At 41.3% G+C, this 13,815-nt stretch overlaps 2 protein-coding genes across 2 annotated transcripts; both read right to left on the reverse strand.

Moving 5' to 3' along the window:
• Positions 1–1,474: 1,474 nt before the first annotated feature.
• On the reverse strand, positions 1,475–6,612 carry LOC308108238 (heme transporter hrg1-A-like). Its single transcript, XM_080461042.1, has 3 exons — positions 6,233–6,612; positions 3,113–3,280; positions 1,475–2,638 (listed from the first exon to the last, which is right to left on the reverse strand). Exons 1-3 carry the CDS (start codon positions 6,360–6,362, stop codon positions 2,502–2,504), a joined length of 435 nt encoding a protein of 144 aa, XP_080317168.1. The 5' UTR covers positions 6,363–6,612; the 3' UTR covers positions 1,475–2,501.
• Positions 6,613–7,157: 545 nt separating this feature from the next.
• LOC308108231 (uncharacterized protein) lies at positions 7,158–13,522 on the reverse strand. Its single transcript, XM_080461034.1, has 4 exons — positions 13,233–13,522; positions 10,679–11,064; positions 9,325–9,365; positions 7,158–9,228 (listed from the first exon to the last, which is right to left on the reverse strand). Exons 1-4 carry the CDS (start codon positions 13,408–13,410, stop codon positions 8,247–8,249), a joined length of 1,587 nt encoding a protein of 528 aa, XP_080317160.1. The 5' UTR covers positions 13,411–13,522; the 3' UTR covers positions 7,158–8,246.
• Between the last annotated feature and the right edge of the window lie 293 nt (positions 13,523–13,815).

The raw sequence follows: 13,815 nt of genomic DNA on the forward strand, positions 1-13,815 counted from the left end.
TTTTTTGTAACAAAATCCATCTCAGATACTTGAACTCTCAAATTAGCTTTGGGAGAAGAGTGATTGCACAACAACAACAACAACAACAACAACAACAACAACAACACGTTTCTATACAGAGGTTTGTATTCTTGCACTGTTGTTCTTTGGCGTATAATTGCGCGGGATGTTTAGGATTTCTTTTTTTTTTTTAGTGTCCCAACTATTGTGTTCAGTCTCGCCACACTCAGCCAGACTGCCAGTCAACACAACTTCCTCCCTTGATTTGGGTAGAACGGAGACTCATAATTGAATGAAATGAGACCCCTCCCTCTCTTAAACCCCCCCTCCCAACACACACACACACACACACACACATTTTACAGGCTGGTGTATAAAGTTAATAGGACACATTTGGTTCTAAAGCACCCAGCTTGCTCAACGGAAAGTGTGCCGGATTGTTTTTCAGTTTCTTAATGTTAAAGTTTATGACAGCCAGATAGGAAAAAAAAAAAAAAAAGTTTCCATGGTGATTTAACCACAACATCGCAATTACCTTGATGGTTTGGGACTCTGGGGGCTTACAAACAAACCAGTAAGCCACCATTAAGATACAAGTACCACAAAAAATGTCCCAAAAGCCTGACGGACGGAAGCAGGAGCAACAAAGAAAGTGAAATAATGAGTGACTTTTCAAGGATTAAAGTTTTTATAACACTAAGCTGGATTCCCCTTCCTTATTGCCCTATATTTATTATAGAAGGTTTTTTTTCTTTTTGTTGCCTTTCCTGCTGAATGGAATCGAGAGACGCATTCCTCCCCAGATACTTTGGATAAATCAATCCCTTAATGCGTTATAGCACACCAGTGACAGCGTTTTAATATTTCTCTCACATATTTTTCACATCAACTTCAAAGTCTCTCCATCAGGCAGCTGCCTTAACAAAATCAGACTCCAGAGGAACTCTGCAGCAGCCCCCACTTCTCTTCTGAAGGTACAAAATAAAAAAATAAAAAAAAAAATTTAAAAAGCGGACGGATGGAATAATTGCCCGACTTCAAAGTGCAGCTTATTGGCCTGTAACTCGCTGTTTGCTATCACCAATGCTGTGGGGTGTTTTTACTTCATAACCGCTGCTCATATTGCTGGGAACATTGCTTCACTCTGCTTTTTTGGTGCAAATCCCACCTTAATGCCCAACACTGACCCTCCTGACCCCGCCTCGGTGTGATGAGGCGAGTGTAGCACCTTCAGTCTGTCTGCCCGATCTTATCTCGACTGTCTCATCACATCTTTTCACTCACGGTCTCCCGATGGTATTTCTTTTGATGTATTAGGAATACATCGAAAGAAAATTAAAAGATTTCAGAGGAACTGAAACTGACAAAAAAAATAAAATAAAAAGTGCAGAGAAATTCCTTGTTGAAGAAAGAGTGATCGAACACTCACGTGCTCATTTTTTCGACTTGACTACAAACACACATCAGTGCCTGGTATGTGTCAAAAACATATTTTATTAACATCATTCTGAGACACACTCACACAAACACACTCCCACAATCATTCTGGTGATATATGTGGATTCACGTGGTCATTATACTTCACTTCATTCAAAGTAGTATACAGACTTAAAAGCTTGAAGCAAATGCTGCTAAACATTAACAGAAATAAAACAAACATGGATTTGAAGAGGATGCGACAACGTAAAAACACTGCATTTTTAGAGCGAGCACAGCAGAGGTCTCACGGCGGAATTAAAGCATTCCATTTCACTTTTTTCTGTCACATTGATATAAACTATTACAAAAGTGGTTGATTACATTGAAAATTGTACTGAAAATTTACAAACATAGTAAAACCAGAATAAACGCCGCTTTACCCGGAGTTGCACAAGTCAAACTTTGTGAGTTTATCGAGCATGACTTATGCTCCTAGACATTATTGAAGCAGTGCTTGGACCAACTGTTGAGGCGCTGCATTCATCACGAGACTGTCACCTTGAGACATACAGACACGGGTCACTCTTTGTGCAATTTGTGAGTGAAATTGAAATATTAGAAGTCATCAAGTTGTGCAAAGAGCGTGTGCGCACTGATTCCTGAAAGTGTGCTGTCCTCTAGTGACTGCAGCGTGACGCTGCAGCTGATAACGCCACAGAGGTGGGCAGCAGGATCAAATAAATCACCATTTGGAATCAGGAAACTGTTCAGATGAAGAACTGAGTCAGATGCTGAGAAACTGGGAAAGTAAGAAAATAAAAATCTATAAAGTATCATATAAAACAGGTCTGTTTTTTTTTTGTTTGTTTTTTTGAAAAGTTGACATCAGTTGCTTCTGTGCGGCGGACAAACTGGCCAAGAAGGCAAAGGAGCAACCGGGGTGAAAGATTTTAACTTGTTTTTAAACGCTTCCGTGATTTCTCCAGACTCTTTCACAAACACGGCAGGCGCAGGCGGGAGATCCAGCTCAAAGCAGCAAACTCCATACTCTGAGTAATTACTAAGGGATGTGGGAAGAAACCTCAGAAGTCACTGAGGACACCGATGTCAGCAAACTCTTTGCGGTAGCGGTGAGCAGACAGGGCGAGCATGAAGGACCACTTGAGGCTCATGAAGCTCCACACACAGGACAGGAAGAAACTGTGAGGGTCGGTCAGGGCTGCAGAGGGGGGACAGACACAGATCACCTTGAAACAAGCTTCACAAACAGTTTTTCTTTTTTTAACCTTGATTGCCTCTAGAAAGGCTGCTGACCTCGAATCATTATCAAATGTGTATTTCAGCTTTCACTCCATCAACAGTTTCACTTTTAGGAACTTTAAAACCTTGGAGGACAAATATCAACTCTTCGGGTGGGGTTTTCATGGGATCACATACGTCAATGATCCTGCCACTGCTTCGCTGAATTTCCATCATTGGACCGCCAAACGGTTTCATACTGATTAGTTTTTTTATACACAATATCGACACGGTGGACATAGAACAGACTGGCCCTACTGGAAAGCACCAACTCCAATGGACTATCTCACAGATCACTATGGGTGGAGTTTAGCTGATATAAATGTATGACGGTCTGTAAAAAATTGACTACAAATTGATAAGTTTTATGACAACAGTGGGAAGAAACACTCACACTGCTTCTTGCTGATGGCCAAATACAGGAAAGTGATGAATGCTATAACTGCCAGTAGGGAGAAGAAAGCCCCCACGAAGAAGAAAAACCTGAGGCCCTTCAACCAAGTCCGCCAGTAGTCCTGCAGGTACATGATGTGAGTGATGAGGGTCCAGAGAGCCAGCACACCTGAGGGAGGACACAAAGCACATGCAGTGGATCTGCTCTTCAGAGGACAGCCGCTTCATGGGTCACCTAAAAAATTACTCTGGTTGCGGTTTGGGACACGTCACTGCTTCACATTATCTCAGAACCCTGATGACCATTCCCATCCACACAAAATAGTGCTTATGTGGATGACGCATTGCGAAAGGGTGTGAGGTCTGAAAACTGTGCTGTAACTACAGACCCTAAAATTAATGCTTATAAAAACACGAATGTCACTGAAACACCAAGCAGCATGGATCTGATTTTTACTGACCGATCTGACTTTTTTTTAAAAAAAACAGAAAATGTTCATTTCTCAATCACTTCAATGTAAACGGGTATATTACAGCCAGAAATCAAGACATCTGTCAAGATCTCTCTCCCCCAAAATTTCAAACAGTCAAATGGGTCTGATTCAATGTGAGCTTGAGTCAACCTGAGATGAGCTGATGGATGAGGTGCTAAATATAGCATCTCTGTCCTGTGATCTATAGCAGGTTTATGGCAGAAACATTGTTGTGACACTGACTGAGAATCTACACATACTGTTGGGCTGTAGCTGGCAGACAGTTGATCCAATTCCTGAATTTAGTCTTATCCTGGGGGTGCATTCGTACCCTAATATCACTTCTTCACAATAAACAGGAAATGGCACTTACATGTCCCCTTCAAACTGAATAAATGTTGAGTGATATGTAACGTTGCTCACATCTCCAGCGCTTTGCTGTCGGATTGCTTCTTGCAGAATGTCCCAAGCACCTTCGTCAGACGACGCGGTGCCGAGGTAGAGTGATACAAAGATGTTGCCTTTGGCTCTTGTGCAACAAGGATTTGAAACATCATAACTCTTCATATTAAACGCTCCACCTCAGGTGAGTTTCCAGAAGCAGCTCAAAACTTACTTTGACAACTTTCCCTTAAACTAACTTTGATTTATTTTACCCAGTCACTAGAATCTTATTGCCTTTTGAATTATTATACTCTGTATTCATTAATATTGATGCCATTTTCAATATTAACTCTGTATTTAAATGTATGTATATCTGTATTTGTATTTATAGCACCTTAATCTGCCCCGTGTGTCATGAAGGACGCTGCATGAACAAATCATTTGTTATTAGTTCAATTATTTCCATTGGAATTACACTGCTTTCCTTCCACAGTGCTTAAAGAGTGTTTAAGTCATGAATCTCTCAGTTGCCTGTGTGGTGATTGTGCTTTTTTTTTTTTTGCTGCAGAGTAATCATGAGGCAGCGTCAACAACTGCTGCTGAGTCAATAAATCACACTTCTCCCCCCATTTTGACTGTAAATGAAGGAACTGCTCAATGGCAGCAGCTGCTACTTCAGTGTTTTCAGAGGAAATCGGGCAGGCAATTTTGGAATTTCCAGCGTTCACGATGAACATGAATGAATTTACTGACTGCTGGTGATCACACGGCCCATGTTTTTCTTGTATGCAGCTAACGTACAAGTACGAAATTGACATTATCTATTACTAACATCAGTTTTAAACTTTTAGGCAAAATTTGCACTTCCAATCAAAATTATGAAGAATATTCATTTTTGTTAAGCCTGCTTCATCTAAGACATAGGCAACTAGCAGCCGGCTATGGCCATGAGGTAGTTTCTAAAAATGTTCATGGACATAGGAAGGTCAATTCACCACATTTGAACCCAATATCAACTGCAATGATTGCCTTAAACTATTTTCCTGTGAGATTCATGCATGACCTTTGATTCAAACAGCTCATTTTGCAGACATTCGGATAGTCAATCTCAATCTCTTACATGGATAAATAAATTTGTCTATTTGTGATCTCTGGAATAGTGAATGTTTAGCAGGAAGAGAATAGATTATAGAACATCCTGTGCATGGACGCCTGCAGAGGTTATAGATACTGAAGCCTCTCCTGTGTGTCAAAGGTCAAATACATGCAGGCAATATAGCACAGCTCCTGGAGCAACAGTGCACCAATTATTTGTCTTGGTTAAGTAGTTATCAAGTTGAAACTGGTTAATTCAGTCTTTTAAGGACCTTTAAAGAACCTTTTAACATCCTCATGCAGATTAAACGATACCAGACAAAACTTTAGCTTTAATTATTTTCTTATTTATTCAATTCAAACGTTTCGTTTTGTTTCATTGTTGTGTCTTATTGTTTTATTATGCAGTTTCTTGCTTCTTACCATGTCCTAACTTTTTTTCTGGCTTTTTTTTAAACCAATTTAAAATTATTTATATATTGTTCACAACTGTTTTGTTTTTTTCGCACTAGTCTGTTTCTCCAAAGTCACTCTTGCCTCTTTTTGTTGGAACTGGTTTCAGTTCGATCTCAGTCTTGATCTATTTGATGATCCTTTGAAATATTTTATTACAAGGTTTTCATTCGCTATATAGATAAAAAGAGAAGTATTAAAATGTTAATACATGTTTATAGTAGTATCATGATCAGCATTAAAAAAAACAATGGAAAACCTGATTTTCATTCACATAATTAACTCAATGAAATTGACATTAAAATATTCAAGCTTTATTTTTATTCTTTTTAAATTGAGCCAATACGTCCCTCAAATGAAAAACTCAGTATGTTAAATAAATATAACATATATACATAAACCGGTTTTTTTTTTTTTACTGGAAGCCATGATTAAAACTAAAAACAAAGTTGATCAATTTTACATGCTGACAGCGCAGAAAGAAATTTTCAATAATATTGACTTTTCGAGAGTCACCGGTGTCATACTTAGTTTAATGTTTTCCTTTTTGATATGACAGTCGTGTCCTTCAAAAACAAAAGTGTCTTGTTGGTCAGCCGGTTTACCAACACTGGAAGACAGTTTGTGGTCATGTCAGTGTGTTTTTACTAAACCTGCACACACGTGTCTCGTGTCTCGAGCTGCAGCAGACAGCCAGTCTGAGCGGTGGACTTTACCTGACAGTCCTCCCATGGCTGCGGTCCACGGCTGTTTGAACACGATGTTCCACACCATGAAGCAGGAGAAGCCCATGAACAGCCCGAACGAGGCGTAGCAGATACTGACGTACGTCTTATCGACGGCCATGGCGGCGGGAGCGGCGGCGGTACGGGGCAGCGGAGAGCCGGAGCAGAGTAGAGTGTTCAGCGGAGAACGGCGAGCTCCAGGTTTCAAAACATTAGGTCCACCTGCAGGCCGCGAGCCCGAGACGACGCAACCACGTGACCGCGCGCGCCTGAAACCTGCTGACTAATGATTTGTGTCACACAAAGCAGGCGGAAAGTGAGGCATGACGAAGCACTTTTTTTTTTTTTTAAAGACGTTTTCTTTCACTCACTCCACGTGACCTGGCACTGACCAGAGGAACGTGCCCTGTGCCTTATCCAATACGTGGAGAGGTGGCACCGCCCCCTGCAGGACTACAGGGGAAACACACTCCTCAATATGGAACAGATTGCTCCATAAAAACAAATCTCTCTCTTTGACTTCCTCTTCTGCTGTTTGGTTGAGAAGCTCCAGCCACTTTTATTAAACTTGTAGAACTGGATTGGCTCTGAATGAGGCATCTACACCAGACGTGTCAAACACAGGGCCCCCAATAAGCTCCAAGGAAAACAACCAAGCAAATTGCAAAAAATCCCAAGAACCTACTGCCCTTTTAAACAGTTTTCTAACGCAACTAAATGCAATCTCTATGAGAAAAAATTTTAACGTTGAAATTATGGATGTAGAAAAAAAAAAAAAGGTCTGTGGTATGTGGATTATTGAAAAGCCCCGATAGAAAGCAACTAGCGATCCTGACTCAGCGGCGTTGGATTTAAACCTTGCATGCAATGAATTTTGTCACTTTCTACCTACCACAGGAACAGTTCAAACCACTTTCAGAAGAGATGCAAGTTTTAATAACATGAATCACAGGATACATCTGCTAATGACAGTTTGTAACCTCAGCTTCGTGTGGTTTCCGACACCCGACTGACCAGCTAAATCCCCAAATTATCAACACGACATTAATAGGATTTTCTGTAACAATTTTATTTGAGAACACACGGATCACCTAAAGCGATGCTCTGATTCAGGACAATTGTAAATGGTTTATTATGAACGCTGCCGAAGCTTTGATACTTCCCGTAATAAAACAGTAAACAAAACAATGACATAAAATTAATTAGTGAACAGAGAATGAACCCAAACAAGGTATCAATCTATTCTCTTAAGATAAACAATAATTTTTGGATGAATAGTCTAGCTTTAGAGTTGGGGAAATAAATTGCGGTATAGCAGGTTTTCTTGCTTTGAGCCATTTCACAAACCAAGTATCTTCACGTAACTGAAAAGATTAAAATCAGAGAAGCCGGTAGATGGATGAAACACAACGACGGAGTAACACTGTAGCAAACTGGTACTCGAATGTATTGAAACGAAAATAAGAGACATGACATACCACAACTAAGAAACTTTGGGTAGTGTAAAATTCTTCATGTCAGCAGCGAGGTAGTAATCTAAAAGATACCTTTCAAGACGTTTTCAGCTTTTTAAAAATGCACATCCGGACTCTAGAGACCAGCCAAATATCATGTTCACATCAAGCTGTGGTACAAAGAGGTGCGGTTATGTATTTTCCCTATAACAAATCTATGAGGAAAAAAAACTTACATAAATGACAGGGACTGAGATTTTGGCTTTACTCCTGTTTGTTTGATTTATTTATCACTTTTCTGTTGGCTGGCAGAGTTTTTCATATATATTTCCATTCCTCAGATCAGTCGGGGCCCGCGTTACAAATCTGTCGAGGCAAACAACTTTCCCTGCGGGGAGGATGATATATTTATCTTGTAGAAAAAAGGAATGTGTTTCACACAATCAAGGGTAATCTTGCTTCAGGCCAAAGTCCTTTTTTAGGTGATAATTTACATGCACTGAGCCACAGTGGCTAAAGTAACAGCAGCACCTCACCAAAAAAAACAAAACTTAAGCAAGACCAGTGCATGTCTTGTGACCTGAGGAAACTATACTGGGCAGATAGTGGAAGAAAAAGAACTCGTCCAACTTTCTCTTCATGGTGTCGATGGTGCCGCTGTCGCGGTAGATGCGCTGAACCAGTATGTTATCTTTGGAGATCACCAGCAGGTCGCACCACGACGTGCCCGTCACCAACATCTCTCCTTGGATGTGCCAATAGTGCCGATGGCCCCTCCTCAGCCGGAGGAGTCCATCCTGAGACGACAGGAAACGGCAGTCATTGAAGCTCTGGGTGATGCTCTGGACGTGCACCAGGCCAAAGTTCTTCGCCACCTTAGGGTCATACACCAGCCCGTCGGGCGCTGCCCCCAGCCACGGAGCGCTCGGGTGTACAACCAAGCCGCAGGGTGACCAGTTCACACATAGCCGCCGGCAGTACTCCAAAAGAGCAACGGCCTTTATTCCTTCCTCTGCCTTGAAGACCGGTCCTTTCCTAATTTTGGAAATCAGTTTCAGAGCACAATTGTCTCCAGGTTTGAGTTTGCAGATCTTTTTGAAACAACGGGTCAAGCGCAGTTTCTTCAGCTTCTCTATATAGTCGGTGCAGCCACACGTCGACTGTTCCAGGCTGTGCGCCTCCGTCCAAGTGATCAGCATTTCGTCCACGTGGTCCAGCTCTTCAGGGCTGAGGACTGGGAGGCTTGAGAGAGGCTCCAGCATGTGCTCGCACAGCGGAAGCGGTGGTCGAGACGGAGGGTTCGTCTGCGCTGTATAGTTAAGGCTGGATGGTGGGGGACACTGGTAGGACAGGGGGCTGCCTTTAGAGACTCGACCGAAGCTGCTGTTCACCATTTCCACGTCAGCTGTGAGTCCCATTCTGGTGATCAAAGGCCTCTCCTCACTGTTAAAGTGCTTAAAGCCTTCAGTAAGACTTGTCACAAAGGAATGTAACTCAGTCGGGGCAACAGCAAACGTGTTGTCGGGCATCGTCCTGTATGGAACAGATTCAGATATTTTATTAAGACATTTAAACTCGCAATGAAAAAAAAAAAAAAAAAGGGTGTCAAACTCACACTGTCATTCTTACCGTGGAAACAGTAGCAAGGTTTTCTGGAGCAGCTGTGCTGACTTTGTTTTGCAGCAAGATTTCCAGCCGAGAAGAGAATAAAATGATTATTTAATCAATAAAGCTAAAATGAGCTCAGATTCACAATGTTTTGAAAAGAATGTTCCATGTCTTCAGAGGTCTGCCCACACAGGACAGACTCAGGGAAAATTATATTTTTCAAACTTTTGGGGCTTACGGCATTATGGAAAATTATGACTGGATCATCCCTGGTATGACAGCAATGTGTCAGTATAGGAGTCTGTATATATAATGTAAGTTGTGGAAGCTTCTGTGTTTTGTTTTCTTTGATGACTGCGAACCAATTTTACATCGTGTTCTCCGATAAAGCCCAAAGAGGAAGATGACTGACCGTCTCAAGTGTCCTACTTTCTGGATGTTCATTAAAACGTTCCAAAACTTGAAGATGTAACAGAGTGTGACAATCTCACACCAAGTAGTAAATCTAGCCGCTCTGCCCACCAACTCTGGATCACAATCGGTCTAAGATCTGGACTTCATCACCTCTACACACCTTCAGACTCGCCTTCTCCTCATAAAACCTTATAGTCATGGTTTATTGTTGCCAACTTTATCCTGACAGTTGTCTTGATCTTTTTGTATTGATGAGCCGTTTTAATGTAAGATGACGTTGAGAGGCTTGAAGATGGTCGAAAATAAAACGTATTATCCTCGTAACTGCTATTTTGGTTGACGTCCGGTTTCCTGAGGACTTTTCAAAGAAAAAAAAAAAGAAAGAAAGTATGTCAGATTATAGATGATCATGTTAATAGTTTTTCACTATGAACATGGAGCTAATGTGCAAATGTCAGACCTGTTGCACCTGTTGTTGTTCATCGGATGCCCTTTTATTTTATGTCCTCATTACATTTATATTCAGTTAGAAAAGTGTCTTCTCAGAAAATAATTCGATTTCAAGTACACTCCTTTTAGATCATGACTTGTTGTCAAATCACAAAGTGATGAAAGATTTCATTTATTTACATCATGTAGGAAATATTTTTTTGTATTCTTGGATAGTGAAGTTAGTTTTAATTGAAGGAGTTTTAAAAAAACCAAAAAAAACATTATTGCAGTGTGCAGCAAAAGTGGGCTGATTGAGCAACTTTCCAAATATTGGTGACAAAAAGTGTGAAAACAGTATATATATATATATAGAGAGAGAAAGAGAGAGAAAATGTCAAAATGTGCTTAAGAAAGCCTAAAAAGGTTGTTGACTAACAAACTCAGATGTTAGATGATGCGTCTCCATTTCGGAAACTTTTGAACTACTTTCTAAATTTGTCAGACTTTTACTGTGGTTACACATGAGTACCTCTCTCTCGTTGGTTCTTTCTTCTGCATCCGTTTCCGACTCCGATGAAGACCAACCATCATCTTGATGTTTTTCATCAGCCGAGACCGTGCCTGAAGACTGAAGACTGTTTAAGGCCCTCATTTCGTTTTGGACGAACTCCAAGATGTTGGGCATGTTGACCTCCTCATCTTCTGAAGGGCTTCTCTTAAAAACTGGCTGTATGACATTTTCGATGTCCTGCAGTTCTAGTGGCGCTTGCTCTGATTGCGGACTTATTTCACACTCGGCTTGCTCCTCCTTCGGTCTTTTGGGCAACGGCTCGGTTACTTCCTGGTCCAGCGGGGTGTTTGCCGGAGAAGGCTGCTCTCGGACTTCTGTTGGAGCTCCAGTGAGACGAGCAGCACCTGTCGAATGAAGAAGAAAAACTAAAATGAGCTCACTAGACGTCGCTCATTGTTCCGTGTTTTCAGAATATTTGAGAACCAATGTATATTTGATCATATCAACTGAACCAGTGATTTTATTCATGTTAAAAAAGGAGACACCATGGCTGTTATAAGCCATGTATGACTCAGGCTTCTGGGTTTATTTTGATTTTACAGCTACAGAAATGTAAAAAAAGTGAAAGCCTCCGACACCTTTTCCAATTTCAACTTTAAATACATGGCAGTTACACACATGTGACAGGCTGGTGAAGGTTTTCTGTGGTTTGACCGTCATACTGCAGAAGTCCAGCGGGCCACCGTAATGATTAATACGTAGACACAAAGCTCCATTTCCCAGAGTTCCAGAAGGTCTTTTTATAAATGATGTAGGATTTATGGTTGTAAGATGGACATATACAATCCTGTCACCATGGACAAGTTAGATATAAAAGGGATGAGGCAGAAATTAGGCTTGTTTTGACAATCAGCATGTATTTTTAAATTCTAAGATTAACTAACCCCAACCCTGATTTGGGAGTCATCACAAGTTGAAGCGTGAAGGTTTAATAGTGGGATTATCTCCATTATTGGAAGTGATGCTTGGCCTGTGTCCTAATCGGGCATCCTTGAAGCAGGATATTATACTACGAACCTTTGATTAAAACAGTCACAGAAATTACAGGAGAAATAATCACCATGACCACAGACACCTGGAGATCATTTGTCACCAAGGCACTTGTAACAGTAATGGCACCCTTTATAGACAATGGTGACAAAAACAACTGAAATGGGTCATGCATCTCTGCTCCCCATCACCACGAGCAATCATATCAGCGCCGCAGAAAGGCACCTTCAGACAGTCGATGTATGCATGGTCACATCATTAACTTTGTCTAAGCTATCCAACTTCCCGTGAACATGGCACACCGGGCTTTTGGAACAACAGGCTCAGGTAGCTGAGGCATTCATGGGAAACGCCGTAATCTTGAGTTGACAACCAGCAAGAAGGACCTGATGCACTCTGGGGACTGTTAAATCAGTGGAAAAGAAGTGAAATCCATTTACCATGAAATCACACTTCCATCTGACACCAACCCACCGCTGTGGTGGAAAGCCATGAGATCCCCATACCCCATCTTGACCAGCTTGTTCGGTGCCATTTGTGCACCCTGAGCACATCACTTGGAGCAGAGAGGGTTTTCTTTATGACCGGACATGTCGTGGATAAGAAACGCTCCTCACTGGACATGGCTGTCTCCTCCTGTCAACAGCTCCAGTTAATTTTACAGACAACAGAGTTGGCTTTAGTTAGAGGATTCTCAGTGGGGCCACGTGTGGCTAATTTGCAAGCAGACCGGTGCTGCATCCTCGTTTCTGCTTGTGTGGCTTCGAAGGGACCAAAAACCAGCCTGGAAGAGCCCGGTGATCTGGCCATGTCCAATGGGACATTAAGAGGATGCTGGAATGTGGCACCATTTTTTGCTCCCATTACAGACGTAAATTGGTACATGTGTTTTTAACATTGCTGTGATGCTTCATAACATTCACGTTCCCATGAACTACACATGTTGACATGTTTTTTTTAGCAAAAGATCTAGTACAGGGAAGTGCAATTGATGGTAGTTTAGTATAGACGAGTAATAGTCCTCCTAACTGTATTTTTTTTAATAGCTTCTTTGTCCTGATACTCAGGCGAGGTCATGTTGAAGACAAAGTATAGTCATCAGTAGTGGTATTCTGACACGCTTCCTGGATGAACACGGAAGGCAGACAGAAGCACCCATCCACACCGTGTGTGTGTGTGTGTGTGTATGTTTTAAATCTGTAAAATAAGTGCCTGTATTGGATTAGTTTATCTAGTATTCTATTCCTGTTTACTTTGTTACTGTGTGGTTTTGTACTTTTGCTGTTTTGTTTTGAGACATTTGATGAAAGTTTGTTGAGCGCTTTTGCTTTAACTGTCGCTATTTGCAACGAAATTGTGTCCCTGTGTTCACCCGTGGAGCGCATTTTGAACAATAACAAGATCCATCTTCTGTGTAAACACTTGGCACTGTTACACTCGAACAACTGAAGTTCGGCTGCAGCTGGCTGCGGACGTGACTTAGTTAGTGAGCAGTGAGTGTTGTCAACAAACAGAAACAGACCTATCCTGGGTAACTGGATCTCCGGGCCGAGAACCATGTGCAGCATCCTCCGCAGCTGTGTGTTTTCCTCATAGCACGCTTCAATCATAGTTTCCACTTCAGCAAAAATATCCACAGCTGCGGTGGTAAAGCGCTCAGTCAAAAAGCCCCGAAACATCTCCATCCTGGCGCCCGACATGTTTTGAACACTTTTAGTTGCGTAAAACTAAAGTTTCCCCTTTTAATACAACCGGCGCGCGAAAAGCCTCAAAAGGCAGTAACAGGACGCTAAATGACGCAATGTCCGGCACAAGAGCTCTTCTTCTGAGGCTTTCTGCCATTTAACAGCCATTGTGCTGCATGATCGCCCCCTTTGGTGACAGAGCCATCTGCAGTCCCGTTACCCCGAAACATAAAGCTTTACAACTTTCTATTTAATAAAATAAATAATGGAATAAACGTTCTCATGCGATGCAGATAAACTATACTGCAATAAAATAAACTAGAATAAACTAAACTAAACTAAAATAAAATAAACTAAAATAAACTAAACTAAACTAAAATAAAATAAAATAAAATAAAATATCAGGTATTCGTTCAAAAA

Source organism: Lipophrys pholis (assembly GCF_963383615.2).
Source record: "Lipophrys pholis genome assembly, chromosome: 4".
NCBI lineage: Eukaryota > Metazoa > Chordata > Actinopteri > Blenniiformes > Blenniidae > Lipophrys > Lipophrys pholis.